Source organism: Lepidochelys kempii, chromosome 7, assembly GCF_965140265.1.
Source record: "Lepidochelys kempii isolate rLepKem1 chromosome 7, rLepKem1.hap2, whole genome shotgun sequence".
NCBI lineage: Eukaryota > Metazoa > Chordata > Testudines > Cheloniidae > Lepidochelys > Lepidochelys kempii.
The window spans coordinates 25,576,727-25,592,446 of NC_133262.1; the positions used below are offsets into that span (position 1 = coordinate 25,576,727).

The window sequence follows — 15,720 nt, forward strand, 5'->3', positions numbered from 1 at the left end:
CTTGGCAAAGACTGCCTCTTAATATGTGTTTGTACAGAGCATAGCCTGGTGGACCCTCAATATTGATTGGGGTCTCTAGCTGTTACTGTAATATAAACAGATAATGAAAACAATAAATCACTCTTAAATTTGTAAAGCACTTACAAGTATGAAATGTAGGATTGGAAGAGACCTTGAGAGGTCATCTGGTCCATCCCCTTGTGCTGAGGCAGGACCAAGTATACCTAGACCATCCCAAGTGTTTATCTAACCTGTTGTTAGAAACCTCCCAATGACAGAGATTCCACATCCTCACTGGGTAACCTTTTCCAGTGCTTAACTATCCTTATAGCTAGACGTTTTTTCCTAATATCTAACCTAAATCTTCCTTGCTGCAGATTAATCTGCTCGCTCCTTGTCCTACCTTCAGTGGACACAGGGTTGTGAACAAGGAGGGGCAAATGAGCACACCGCCCCCCTCCCCCCCAGTAATTGTCAGGGGCACAGAACTCCTCCCAGCCCTAGGGCCATGGGGAGTGAGCTACTCCCAGGGCCTCTTGGTATCCTGTTACACCTGTTCTTTGGTTACGCTTTGATCTCTCTAGGTATGACTTCAGCACCTTTCATAAGCACTGAATAGAATTAAACATTTTAAAAAGGCAGTCTGATTTATCTGCAGGCAAATTCCGAACATGCTGAAAACTTGGCCATATATGCCTGATGGTCAAGCAAATGGACAGAATCCATCTCGTCCTTCGTGCACTTACTCACCATCAGCTGATTAGCACAATGGGGAATTTCTCTTTTGTGGATTCTTCCAGCTCCACAATGAATTCTCTTGGCATTTCCTCCTGGTTTTGATTTCTGTCCTGGAAGTTGCTTTCACTAAGAAAACATAACTAAGGTGCCATGATCACTCTTCTGTGCAACTGCCCTGGTGTTCTTCTGTATTTCCCTTTATATTTAGGAATGACTTTTTTTTTTCTTTTTAGTTGTTCAGGCTTTCTTGTCATTAGGTCTGAGGTATTGGGCTCGGCCTCAGAAGAGACTGGCATTTTCTTGCACCTGTACATTTGTTTGACAGCTTGTAGCTTAGTGGTTTTGAGCCTTATTAGATGCTGCTTTCAGTCACACTTTATTTCCTCTCTAAAGATAAGTTTGAGTCACTTTTTGATTTTCCAATCCCTTGGCTAATGGAGTATTTCTGTACAGATCCAGTCAGTTCAGAATAATGGATTTGGGGACACCAGTACCTTCCAAAACAAATTTTTTTTATTATTATTATTCAGATATGCTGATCAGGTTGTCCTCCTTAGAAACTGTAGATTTTTTCCTTGGTGCTGAAATTTGTTTCTTTGTGTTTTGATGCCTTTGTGTATTTGAAAGCTACTGGTAGGAGAGAATATAGAATTTCAGGAATGCTGCAATCTGTTCTTGCATTGGTTGTGTTCACGTTGGCTGCCTGACAGTTGAAGACAATGTAACTCACCATGGATTTCCATGGGAGGCTTTTCTTTTTGTGTGTGATGCCAAATCGAAACACCTAAAATTAAAATGTTTGTGTAAACTCAAAGCAGTCATTTTTTTTTCACTATATTTTTCTGTTGTTTCTCTGTAGGTGCTGCCACCAATCAGCAAAAACAGTGGAATGCTTAATGTCACCTTTAAATATGACAGTAAGTTAATCACCTACAACAGATAAAAATCTCAACTTCTCTCAAAAACAAAAAGCCCAACTCTTACTCTTTTATAGCAACATGACTTTTAAAAAAAAATTTCTCACAATTCTTGTGAGTTTGTGAACTGTAGGTTTATGTAAACAAAGATGATTGAAAAATGCTTTAAAAGCCCAAATCTCACTCTTCTATAGCAACATGACTTTTAAAAAAAATAATTCTCACAATTCTTGTAGGTTTGTGAACCGTAGGTTTGTGTAAACAAAGATGATTGAAAAATGCTTTTGGTGAGATATTTTTACTAAATTATAATAATTAATAATAAAAACACATTTCTACTTTCTGTTATCCATTCTGAGCCCATCCAATGTCTCTGTCATTCAAAAGTAAACTTCCATACAGGAGGCAGCAGCTGCCAAAAATAGGCAGTCACTTCATCCATGCTTACCAAAATTTATGCCATGTAAAGCAGGATTCCATTATGCCAAGTTTTACATTGCTTAATTTTTCTTTGGTCTCTTTAAAAGGAAGACATATTTACACTCTAAAATTAGCTAGTGGTGATTTTAAAAGTAAATTGTCTGTAAGGTTTATATGGTTTTAGTAGTTTTTCCTTACATATACTAGTAATAAGAATGTAGATTTATTTAATACTGAAAAAGTTTAAAAATCTAGTATAGTTTGTACCCTTTGTGTGTTTCATTGACTTAAGAACATAAGAACGGCCCTACTGGGTCAGACCAAAGGACATCTAGCCCAGTATCCTGTCTCCCGACAGTGGCAAAAGCCAGGTGCCCCGGGGGAATGAACAGAACAGGTAATCATCAAGTGATCCATCCTCTGTCGCCCATTCCCAGCTTCTAAATTCATGAGAAAAAATGTGTTTGTTTTTAAGTTTGTAAAAGCTTGTTTTTCTGAAATCTAAATTTTGTGTGTAAACGGAGTTGAGTTCCTTTAAGTAGAAAATAAATTTAATTTGTCCTCATGTAAAGGGAATATACTAGAAATAGGTTTCATTCCAATGATTAATGTTAAATATCTGAGTTTTAGTTTGTTCTCTCATGAACTATAATCTGATTTGCATCTCTTGGCTCAGGATATGCTAACACATACTCAGCTATCTGTTGGGTATACCAGGGCCATATCTGCATTGGGACTTTACCCTGTTTTGGCAGTCAGTGGCCCACCACCAGTATAGCTGCACCAGTGTAAACTTAATGCGTAGACTAGGAAAGCCCCGATTTTGCAGCAGTGGAGCTAAAATAAACAGCATCAGTGCAAATAACAACTTTCTTTGTCTACATTTGGAGTGTGCACCTTTACAACTACATCACTGACTGGTTGCTGGAGTTGGAGTCAAGTCCTTATGTATTAAAACCTAGTACGCTTACTGGAAACACTGAAGGAAATCGTTTTGTTTCATTCTGATATATCTTCGTTTATCCTTGGTCACAATTTCATATGAGCCCTCTGTTTATATGACAGGTTTCAGAGTAACAGCCATGTTAGTCTGTATTCGCAAAAAGAAAAGGAATACTTGTGGCACCTTAGAGACTAACCAATTTATTTGAGCATGAGCTTTCATGAGCTACAGCTCACTTCATCAGATGCATGCCGTGGAAACTGCAGCAGACTTTATTTATACACAGAGAATATGAAACAATACCTCCTCCCACCCCACTGTCCTGCTGGTAATAGCTTATCTAAAGTGATCATCAGGTGGGCCATTTCCAGCACAAATCCAGCTTTTCTCACCCTCCACCCCCCCACACAAATTCACTCTCCTGCTGGTGATAGCCCATCCAAAGTGACAACTCTTTACACAATGTGCATGATAATAAAGTTGGGCCATTTCCTGCACAAATCCAGGTTCTCTCACCCCCTCACCCCCCTCCCAAAAACCACACACACAAACTCACTATCCTGCTGGTAATAGCTCATCCAAAGTGACCATTCTCCCTACAATGTGCATAATTAAGGTGGGCCATTTCCAGCACAAATCCAGGTTTTCTCACATCCCCCCCACCCCCATACACACACAAACTCACTCTCCTGCTGGTAATAGCTCATCCAAACTGACCACTCTCCAAGTTTAAATCCAAGTTAAACCAGAACATCTGGGGGGGGGGGGGCGGGGGGGGGTAGGAAAAAACAAGAGGAAATAGGCTACCTTGCATAATGACTTAGCCACTCCCAGTCTCTATTTAAGCCTAAATTAATAGTATCCAATTTGCAAATGAATTCCAATTCAGCAGTTTCTCGCTGGAGTCTGGATTTGAAGTTTTTTTGAAGTTTATGAATGTTATAATTCTTGACATCTGATTTGTGTCCATTTATTCTTTTACGTAGAGACTGTCCAGTTTGACCAATGTATATGGCAGTCCAATCTGGACATTGGTCAAACTGGACAGTCTCTACGTAAAAGAATAAATGGACACAAATCAGATGTCAAGAATTATAACATTCATAAACCAGTCGGAGAACACTTCAATCTCTCTGGTCACGCAATCACAGACATGAAGGTCGCTATCTTAAAACAAAAAAACTTCAAATCCAGACTCCAGCGAGAAACTGCTGAATTGGAATTCATTTGCAAATTGGATACTATTAATTTAGGCTTAAATAGAGACTGGGAGTGGCTAAGTCATTATGCAAGGCAGCCTATTTCCTCTTGTTTTTTCCTACCCCCCCGCCCCCCCCCCCAGATGTTCTGGTTTAACTTGGATTTAAACTTGGAGAGTGGTCAGTTTGGATGAGCTATTACCAGCAGGAGAGTGAGTTTGTGTGTGTATGGGGGTGGGGGGGATGTGAGAAAACCTGGATTTGTGCTGGAAATGGCCCTCCTTAATTATGCACATTGTAGGGAGAATGGTCACTTTGGATGAGCTATTACCAGCAGGATAGTGAGTTTGTGTGTGTGGTTTTTGGGAGGGGGGTGAGGGGGTGAGAGAACCTGGATTTGTGCAGGAAATGGCCCAACTTTATTATCATGCACATTGTGTAAAGAGTTGTCACTTTGGATGGGCTATCACCAGCAGGAGAGTGAATTTGTGTGGGAGGGTGGAGGGTGAGAAAAGCTGGATTTGTGCTGGAAATGGCCCACCTGATGATCACTTTAAATAAGCTATTACCAGCAGGACAGTGGGGTGGGAGGAGGTATTGTTTCATATTCTCTGTGTATAAATAAAGTCTGCTGCAGTTTCCACGGCATGCATCTGATGAAGTGAGCTGTAGCTCACGAAAGCTCATGCTCAAATAAATTGGTTAGTCTCTAAGGTGCCACAAGTACTCCTTTTCTTTCTGTTTATATGATAATTTCTGAAATCTAAATCCTTTATTGTGAATTCCTATTCTATGTCTAACCTCACATTAGCATTTAAAGAAAGCCAGCATAATTTATGCCTATCAGATCCTACATGGAATAAATGGTCACTAGAAGAGGGTAATAATTTCTTACCTGAATAAAGAAAAGCAGGAAATAGCAATCAGAGCAGTGATACCCACTTGTAGGTTCACACAGTGCAGCCTGTTTACACCCTAATAACTGTCATGTTTTTTACCATTAATTCTTGCATCAGGATCTGAGGTTAACCAATGACAAATGTTAATTTAAAATGCTGCTCCAAACTCCCTGATTAAGGGGGTTATTTAAGTTTGGCAGTACTGCAAGGAGGTCCCCTATACCAAGGCTTAAGATTTTACATAATACAGAAACATATACTGATAAAGAAGAGCCAAGAGAGAGAATAATTTGGCTACCTAGCTCTGATTTAAAAGGCATTTATTTTGTTGCATAGCCTGCCCATGAGGTAAGACACTACATAGTAGGGGTTAAATAATTTGTTCAAAGTGAGAAAATAAATGTTTATCCAGTTTCGTATTTAACTTGGATTTAACAGAAAAAATGCCTCCCTGTAAAGCCTGCAAATTGTTCACTGCTGTGTTCTTTTTAAACATTTTAAATCAGGAACTCGCATTCAACCCTAAGACATTTTGTGCTATATTGCATTTTGGCAAATTGTTATTTCAGCATAGCATTTTAGTAACTAGGATCCAAAATCTTAGGTAAGGCTGTTAATTGCATCCAGAACTTGCAAGAAGTTGTTCCTCCAAACTTTCCATTGAAAGCGAGATTTCTATTCTCCTAAGAGGAAATTCATGCTGTCATTTGGTTGACTTTTAGCAACAAATTCCACTTACAATAACTGAGGACTAATTGCTCAATTTTCATAAAACTTAATACAGTACAGAATATATTGTTCTTAATTATGCAACAATTACCTAAAGGAGCCAAACAGCTCACCCTTGTCATTCATGGTAGAAAGCCCACTTCAGAGATTCAGTTTGTGTGATTAATAATTTTTCATTTGTAGTTTTCAAGGGAGTGTATTTGATTTAAATTCTTATTTTCTGCATTGGCTTGATCATATCAGTCAACTTCATTTGCAAGCATAGTATAGTCGAGTACCTAGAATCAAATTTTGAATAATTGATTATTGTACTGATATTACTGTGGTACAACTTGCTGAGCTGTTTGGACAACATGGACTAGGTCCAAGGACATATTCACAGCTAGTGAAAATAGTTGTAGTTAATGGTGTCTAGAATCGATGATTCGCAGTCTGTATGCTTGTGATATTTTAGGAGAATATGTAGAGGGGACAAGGAAGAAGATTTGAAAAAGATTTAAAAAACCAAAAACCTTTTCTTCTGTTTTTGCTGTACTGGAGAGTAAAGAATTTTGCTTCCCTTTGGAAACTGCAGCCTCCATTGTAGGTGTCCTGCCCTCTGGAGTCATCCGGTTCACCTGTAGTACATGTGGTATTATTACCAGATGAACAAAATATTTGGTGTGTTAAGGAATCACTCAGGTGTGATTTATTTTGTGGTTAACTACCAGTGTTCTAGAATCTCATTTTGTGAAATTAAGCTGTTTTCTGTCTCTGTCTCTCTTCATCTGAGGTGATGGAAGCAAAGCCCACTAAGTCATCTGTAGGCCTGAAAGCTGGATAATTGAGAAGTAGTGGGATTGATATTAATAATTGCACGTAAAAACAGTAAAGAAAATTAAACCAGAATGCTTTAGGAAAATTAACAAATTAAAGTTTGATCTCCTGGAATGGTTTAGGAGTACATTCACCCAAACAGGGATTTTACAGTGCCCACATTGTTTTTAGTTATCCTGGCACTAAAGCCCCATTGTAGACTTAATGTGCTGTAAATATAATAATACAATAATTGAGGTATTTGAAGTTCCTAGTTTTAAGTTTGTTTATTTTTCAAAAAATGTTTAGGAATAAACTAAATCTTGATCACTTTACTCACATGAATAGCATTATTGGCACTAGTAGCATAAACAAGGCTTTCCAGATTTTGTCCTGTGTCAGTTTATGAATTATTTGGTCCTGCACAAGACAATTTGTATTGTGACAGGGTTGGGCCAGATGGCTACAGGAGAGTAATAGAAGGCAGATATATTAGCCCCAGGTTAAGTAGGTCCCTTTTCCCTGGGTAAGGTAACAGGGAAGGTTCCAGAACAATCAGGAACCTTCTGGAGACGATTAAGACAGACAGGCTGATTAGAACACCTGGAGCCAATCAAGAAGCTGCTAGAATCAATTAAGGCAGGTTCATCAGGGCATCTGGGTTTAAAAAGGACCTCACTTCAGTTTGTGGTGCGCGTGTGAGGAGCGGGGAGCCAGAGGCGCTAGGAGCTGAGAGTGAGAATGCATACTGTTGGAGGACTGAGGAGTACAAGCATGATTAGAGACCAGGAGGAAGGTCCTATGGTGAGAATAAAGACGGTGTTGGGAGGAGGCCATGGGGAAGTGGCCCAGGGAGTTGTAGCTGTTGCACAGCTGTTTCAGGAGGCACTCTAGACAGCTACATTCCACAGGGCCCTGGGCTGGAACCCGGAGTAGAGGGCGGGCCCAGGTTCCCCCCAAACCTCTCAGTTGCTGGTCAGACACAGGAGGAGTTGACCTGGACTGTGGGTTCATGAAAACAGCCAAACTGAGGGCTGCCATGAAGCTCCAAGGCGAGCAAATCCGCCAATAAGCGCAAGACCCACCAATGTAGAGGAGGAACTTTGTCATAGTATGTTTTATTTAAGTGATTTGTTTCTCGATATTTTTAGATTGCACTCCTTATTTGAATTCAGTGGGAAAACACATGATTGGAGATGTGCAAAATATAACAGTCAGCCAGTATGCATGTTCTGAACAAGTTGCAGTGACAATACTTTGGACAGCAAATCTACTTGGTAAGTATTAGACAACAAAACAGTTTAAATCGTCATCTCTTTTGTAACAGTCTCTCCGTGATCATATTACTTTAAAATAACTTGTCTTTTCCTCTCATGCTAATTAAGGCCTGATCAAAGTAACTTAGTTATACACAGAAGCATATATTTTATTGGAATCTGTATTCAGCAAACAAAAAGGCTCCAGTTTTATTTTTTTAAATATTCTAATATTATTTATTATTAGATTCCAATAAAATGTATGCTTCTGTGTATAACTAAGTTACTTTGATAAGGCCTTAATTAATATGAGAGGAAAAGACAAGTCCCCTCTCCCAGCCCTGGCTCCAGGAGTTCGGGGGTCATGAACAGGGGAAAGGAGGGGCACAAGGTAAAAGTTTGGGGACCACTGCTTTACATAAAGGGAAAACAAATATTCAACTTTCCAAGAGATTGGTTGTTTTTAAATTGCACATGTTCAAGAATCTAAGTTTAAGTGTTCTGAATGCTTTGTACTCAGTTTGCAAAATCTTTATCCGTAATGAGGAGTGCATTTCTTTTAAAAGAAAAGAGTGTTAAGTGGCTGAGATATCAATAAGAAAAGGAGTACTAGTGGCACCTTAGAGACTAACAAATTTTTTGAGCATAAGCTTTCGTGAGCTACAGCTCACTTCATCAGTGTTTGAACTGCAGCATTGCAAATGTGGAGTAACTACTGTCCTAACATTTTGACAGAACTGGTCTACACTGGAAACTCAAGTCAGCTTAACTGTGTCACTCGTGGGTGTGAAAAATCCACACCTCTGAGTGGTATAGTTAAGCTGACCAGTGTAGACAGTGCTAGGTCAACAGAAGAATTTTTCTGTCCATCTAGCTACTACCTTTCAGGAAGGTGGATTACCTATGGTAATGGGAGAACCCCTCACATTGCCGTAGGTGGTGTCTACACTGAAGTCCTGCAGGAGTGAAGCTGTGCCACTGTGGCATTTCAAGTGTAGACAAACCCATATATATTCATATTAGCACTGCAGCAATTCAATATATGGACTAAACAAAATACCAAATATCTATTTACACTACAGAACTAAATTACAGCAAAAGGATCTGTAGTTCATTTTTTTCTGTATAAAATCTATAAATACTTATTTATGTTATTACTCCAATCTGCATTTAGGGTCTAGTCCTCAAGTAGATAAGCAGCTTCAGCTCTAAATGTTTTAATTATGAGAAATAAATTTCTTCTAGTAGTGACAATATGAGGCAGTATAAACTATAAATGCAAAGAAATTCAAAGTTGAGACTCTGATGGAAGAGCAGAAGGATAATAAGTGAAGAAACCATTTTCTGTCTTAATTTCAAATTTTTCTTTGTGTATAAACAACCTTCATATTTTTTAAACTGTAATTGTTTAAAAGGTGTAGAATGATTTTTAATGCTATGTTTTGTGTGTAAAGGAGTGGTCCCCCAAACTTTTTACCTCGTGCCCTTCCTTTCCCCTGTTCATGACCCCCGAACCTCTGGAGCCAGTACCACACTGAATGATTATAATGCTTAAGTCCCCTGAAAACGTTCTAGAAAGAGAAGAAAAATTACCTGGAGCTTCTCTGTCACATTTGGTCCATTTGTAAATAATGTGTGCATAATCACATCTGATAACAGCTAAATTTGTAACAGAAAATAGTGAATAAATTTGTTATTGGGTATTAAGAGAATGTGAAAATGATACCTAATGTTTTGAGTAGCATAGTATTAGTGAATTTGGTAATCTGCAGCTGCCGATTGGATAAATCAAATCTCCAGGGGATTCAAAACTTGGTATTCTCTCCTGTAATGATCAGAGGTTAATCCTTTTGAAAGTATCAGTACAGAACTGCAGTTGAAGGGTCTCAGGTGATAGGGAGACCAGACACTTTTCTCTTTCATGGTCTGCATGTTAGCACAAACAGTGCTTTTGTTCCACTTAATATTAAGAACACATTGGGCAGGTCATGGCTCTTTCTCTTTTCAAGATTATAAAACATTTTTTAAAACTGGAGAAATAGAAGAGGCTCATGGGAACACACACATCTAGATAAGCATATAATGTTAAGTGGCATTAATCCATTTTGGTTTATGTCATCTTTATCTTATGTTGACTGCAGTGGTGTCTCTGGTAAACATTATATTCTGACATATGTAGAACACTTGTAATTACATAGCTCAGTGGTGATGGTAGTGGGGCTTGAAGAACTGGGAGGCAACTTTGACATCTGATCCACAACATAATCGAAGCACAACTCTCTGGCATTGTGACATTTGCGTCATCATGACTCAGTGTAATGTCCTGGTGCAATACCATGGTGAGAACATTAGCAAGCAATATCACAACATTTTTCTGAGAGTCTACTGTCTCTTGAGCAAAATGGGTGTAGTGTCAGTCTTACTTCTACGTAACTATAGTTATTCACTGGTCTAAATAAAGAGTAATTCTACTTCCGCTAATTCTTCTGCTGTTCTGCAATATTAGAACTAAAAAAAAAAATCATAACTACTGCATCCAGCCACTGTAGTCCAGTGGTCTTATAAATGACAGGAACACAGTATGGATGCAGTGTTTCCATTCTTTGTGAACAAATGTTACAAAATTGTTTACTATTTGTAATGGGAAAATTGAACAAATACAGTGTATTACCAAACCTGATGATGATGATGATTTTATTTATTTGTAGTATGGTAAAACCCAAAGGACCAATTGAGGTGAGGCCCCATTTGAGCTGAGCACTGTACAGATATAGACTGACAGCCTCAGTGCAGAAGAAATTAAATTCTAGATAGACAAGTGAGAAAAATATTGAGAGAAAGGAAGAATTATTATTGACACCCAGCTGACAGGTACACAAACATCTGATACAGGTGGGATACAATGGTGGTTAGGCATTATTTTTTAACAAGTGTAGTACTTCGAAATTGCATCACACACAGTGAAATGTATTTTTGAAATATTTGTCTGGATTTTAATTAAATGTCTGCAGGGATTGAATTCCTGAAAGGATTTCGAGTAATACTTGAGGAGTTAAAATCAGAGGGAAGACAGTGTCAGCAAATGGTTTTAAAAGACCCAAAGCAGCTCAACTCTGGTTTTAAAAGAACTGTAAGTGATATGCTTTTGGGAAAAATTCATTATTGGTTTGATTTTGCATGTGAGCTTGAAAGAGACATTTATGTTTTATTAAACTTTTCTTTTAAATGTACTGCTTACTAGCCAGCAATTTGCTTGCAAAAAAATTAAGCATTTTTATTCATGATATTTTTAATTTAGGGGCAAATCTAGCCCTCACTCCCCATCTACTGAGGCTCCCTTGTTGGTGGAACTAGCAACTTCACTGCAATGAGGGGGCGTTATTCTGAGGAACTGTGCAGCAGATGTGCACTCCTTTAGCAGTGCAGAATCCATCTCTATGGGGCTCCCTGCATGGTAGTGCACAGGTGGCAAGAGAAGGATGAGGCCATAGGATTCCTAAAGCACTTAACTTTTGTTCATGTCCAGGAGAATTGTGGGCTTGTTTTAAAACAATATACTCCTAAATGGCCATGGCAGATGACTGAAGAGTATATCAAAATCTCTTTATTTATATTTATGTTTTTAGGGAATGGAATCTCAGCCTTTTTTGAATCTGAAATTTGAAACTGATTATTTTGTAAAGATTGTTCCTTTTCCTTCCATTAAAAATGAAAGTAATTACCACCCATTTTTCTTCAGAACTCGACGTAAGTATCATACATATTATCTTCCCCCTCCTTACCTTCCCCCCCCACCCTTTTTTTTTTTTCTTTCCTTAGGGTTTGTCTACACTTAAAATGCTGCAGTGGCAGCGCATGCTTCTCCCGTTAGTGTAGGTTCTCCACCTCTCCAAGAGGCGGTAGCCAGGTTGACAGAAGAATTCTCACATTGGCCTAGTACTTTCTACAGCAGAGGTTAGGTTGGTTTTTCTGCATCTCTCAGGGGTGTGGATTTTTCACACTACTGAGCGACGTAGTTATACTGACCTAATTTTCTTTTGTAAATCTGGCCTCAGTCAGGAAAACAGAAGAGGCAGAATTTAAGGGGATAGGTGGCTGAGGAGAGGAAGCACCTGCTGTGATCTTGGGGATGAGGTTCACATCCAGGCAGAGTCCTAAATGAAATTAGTTTACAGACCACAGATTGGTCTGTAGTGGACAAAACTTCAAATTATAAAACCACTACCGTAGGTGCTGGAACTAAGGGTGCGAGGCATGCTGCAGCACCTCCTGGCTTGAAGTGGTTTCCATTATATACAGGATTTACAACTTGGTTCAATGGCTCTCAACACCCCCACTATAAAAATTATTCTAGTACCCCTGACCACTACAGAGAAATTGGCAAAAGTAATAGCCTCTGTGTAGCAGAGGCCTAGGGGTGGCCACCACGGACAGCAGATTGCCCCACATCTGCCTACTGTAGGGTTTCTTGCATTTTCCCCTGAACCATTTGGTGTTGGCCACTTTTGGAGTCAGAATACTGGATTAGATAGCCTCAGGTCTGATCTAGCCTGGCAATTATGTTCGTATGGAGACTGCGTCTTCCTTCTTAATGAATAGTGTCAATGGCAGGACAGTATGGGAAAGCTTACACAGTCCTTAGAATCATAGAGTTAGAAGGGACCACAAGGGTCATCTAGTATAACCCCCTGCCAAGATAGAGGATTTGTTGTGTCTAAACCATCTAAGACAGGTGTCTATCTAGCCTCCTTTTGAAAACCCGCAGTGAAGAAACTTCCAAGGTCAAGATTGTCTCAAGTTCAAGATTTTAAAATGGATTCCTAAAGATAGATTCCTAAATCTATAATTATTTATTATTCCAGAATCAAGTCGTTTTTATTCTGGAATAGAATGTCCACATAGGTGGTTATTCCAGAATAGCTATTCTTAGGTGCCTATATAACTTTAGGTACACTATTTTTTTAAATCTTGGCAATCAATCTTTTTTCCCCCCTGCTAAGAACCTCCACTCTTCAGGATTTTCTTCTCCCTAAAATGCTCTAAAAAGAGTTTAGAGTAAGTAATTTTTCCCAATTGATTGGGTATTTCAAGTCCACTCTGGTGACGCTGACTAAAATAACATTTTATATATAGTCGTGTAAATGTGTTTTATACATTAGCTTCTGTTCACCCTTACTCACATATTGTTTATTTCAATAAGTAACGTTATTTCAAACAAACTGAGTAGGCTGTTTTTTATGTGTAGAGGTGGAGAATGATTTGAGCAATGACAAGTATGCTGAGCTTACTAAATATGGCAAAATCTGTTCATTCTGCACTGTTTGGGGAGGCGCTGGATAAACAAAAATGATGAAATAGCTCCCATTTTTCTGCCTTCTTTTTCTCCCCTCTTTCTCTTTCTGGAGTATAGCCATTGGAGAACCTAATCTTTTATTATTAATATTTTTGTGTGTGTGTGTTTGTAGCATGTGAATTGTTGCTACAGCCAGAAAACCTTGCCTGCAAACCTTGTAAGTAAAATATAGTATTTTCCATTCATTCATATTACAAAAATTTCATTGTTCTTGAAATAGTAATTTTCCAATCCATAAATATCTCTCCTCTGACAGTCTGGAAGCCCAGGAATCTGAATATTACCCAGCAAGGTTTTAACATGCAAGTGTGTTTTGATCACGCACCTCACAACTTTGGCTTTAAATATTACTATCTTCACTACAAACTTAAGGATGAAGGATCCTTTAAACAAAAGACCTGCAGACAAGTACGTTACAGGGTTTCGCGACTGTTGTTTTAACGATTTGTGGTAACCATTAAAAATTCTAGATGACCTTAGCTTTTCACATGTTTAAAAAATGTAAAGGATTTTTATATTATTTGTATTTTGGGAGTAACCAAAGGCCCAAACCAGGATTGGGTCTCCATTGTGCGAGGTGCCGTATAAATACACGGCAAGATATTGCCTTTGCCCCAAAGGGCACACTCTAATTAATAGTTTTTAATTGTATTTTTATTTATAATTATTAATATTTTCCTCTTTTCATATGCTCCCTCTGAACAGAATTTCAACTCCTTAAATCTTGTTCATCTGAAGTAACTCCCCAAGGTAGCCCTTTATTTGAGCATTTAGTTAAACTTCCCTTCATGTTCAAAAGAGGGATGAGCTGGCAGTGGTCGGTGGGAAAATTATAGCTCGTGGTCTCTGTGGGCCCAATACAATGCCCATCCAAACCTAGGGGGGTCTTGTACTAAGCAATTCACCGGAAATGGGAAAAGTTTGGATGTTCAAAAATAATGCAGTCTTTAATAAATAGCTTCTGATATTGTTAGAAAATAAGTCTGACTGTGATGGAAGCTTTCGGGGGAAGGAATGTATGAGAACAAAATTAAAAAATACAGTGGGCTATGCCCTTTAGAGCTCTGGTGAGAAACCTATGTGCTAAAATCAGAGTTATCCAAAAATAAAATAATAATAGGCCAACGCTTTACGGGAAGTGTGTACCATAGACTGATGGCAATGATATGGATTTATTTTGCTGAATACAACAACTCCATACGTTTGGGTAATGTTTCATCTTTCCTACTGGTACTGCTAGTAACTATTATTTAGGGCTGGTCTACACTAGGGAGCTTACAGCAGCACAGCTGTACCGATGCAGCAGCGCTGCTGTAAGATTGCTCGTGTAACCGCTGTATGTCAGCAGGAGAGAACTCTCCCGTCAACGTAATAAAACCACCTCCACGAGCTCTACTGCCGACATAGAACTGTCTGCGCTGGCACTTCTGAAAGCGTAACTTATGTTGCTCAGGGGGTGTTTTTCTCACACCCCTGAGCAACATAAGTTATGCGGACAAAAGTAATAGTGTAGACAAGCCCTTAAACTGGGTGGATGTATAGCTTAATTGTCTATTGATACTGTCATGTCCGTATGTTTAAAATTAGTTTTCCATTTTATTACCCATTTTTGTTATAGTAGGGTCCAAAATGTGCTAGGTGCTATGCAGACATTTAGGAAGGTACAGTACTTGCTCAGAAGAGTTTACAGTGTAAATCTTTGGTCCAAATTCACTGTCACCCTGCTGTTTGTTTCGTTATTTACACCAATGTAAAGAGGTTGTAAAATGTGCTGAAATATTGCACTGATGTGAATGGCTACATAAGGTGCAGGGTAGAAGGGAATCAGACCTTTAGCATTTAGAGATCATTTATCAAGGCAGTTGCAGTCTGCTGGGTTGCTTTCATTTTGTTGAGTTAAATGATCCGTGGCAGGTTGTTCAGTCCACAAGCGCCTGAGGTTAAGGAGCTTCAGGGTATAGTGTAAAACTTAACATGTTATCTCAAACTTTCATAGGCCTTTGGTGGCCGGAGATTCCAGTCCTGAGACATTTGAGTAGAGACGTTTGTATTTCTTTATCAGTATTGAATTGGATTTTGTTTGATGGAAGGTGCCTGTGTACATAGTGGAAATGTGAATTTTCAAATCAATAACATTAGCTGCAAATGCATTTTCCGTTAGCTTTGTAAAGCATGTGAACTACTTGTAAAATAGTTTCCTTCCTTTTCTTTGCAGGAACAAAACACGGATATCACAAGTTGTGTTCTTCAGAATATAGCTCCAGGGGATTACATCATTGAGGTAATATTTGAGAAGAGCTAATTTAATGCAGCTAAAGAAGTAAGATAAATAAATTAATTGCAAATAAAATACCGTGGGCCACATTCTGCTGTAATTTACAGCCTTGTACACCCTCACTGAATTCAGTGGGGCAAATTAACATTTTTAGGTCAGATCATACTTGGGCCTTGCATGGCTGTGCAGTAGTGGA

At 38.8% G+C, this 15,720-nt stretch overlaps 1 protein-coding gene across 5 annotated transcripts in view; it reads left to right on the forward strand.

The window, feature by feature from the left end:
- Positions 1–15,720, forward strand: part of IL17RD (interleukin 17 receptor D) — a 125,960-nt gene that overhangs the window by 87,604 nt on the left and 22,636 nt on the right. For 4 of the 5 annotated variants that reach the window (XM_073351495.1, XM_073351494.1, XM_073351496.1 and 1 more), the window contains exons 2-8: positions 1,598–1,655; positions 7,792–7,917; positions 10,908–11,026; positions 11,523–11,643; positions 13,362–13,406; positions 13,506–13,657; positions 15,465–15,530. In XM_073351495.1, coding sequence (XP_073207596.1) covers positions 1,598–1,655; positions 7,792–7,917; positions 10,908–11,026; positions 11,523–11,643; positions 13,362–13,406; positions 13,506–13,657; positions 15,465–15,530 — 687 coding nt within the window. The remainder of the gene's footprint in view (positions 1–1,597; positions 1,656–7,791; positions 7,918–10,907; positions 11,027–11,522; positions 11,644–13,361; positions 13,407–13,505; positions 13,658–15,464; positions 15,531–15,720) is intronic. The other variant, XM_073351498.1, reaches the window with a different exon arrangement.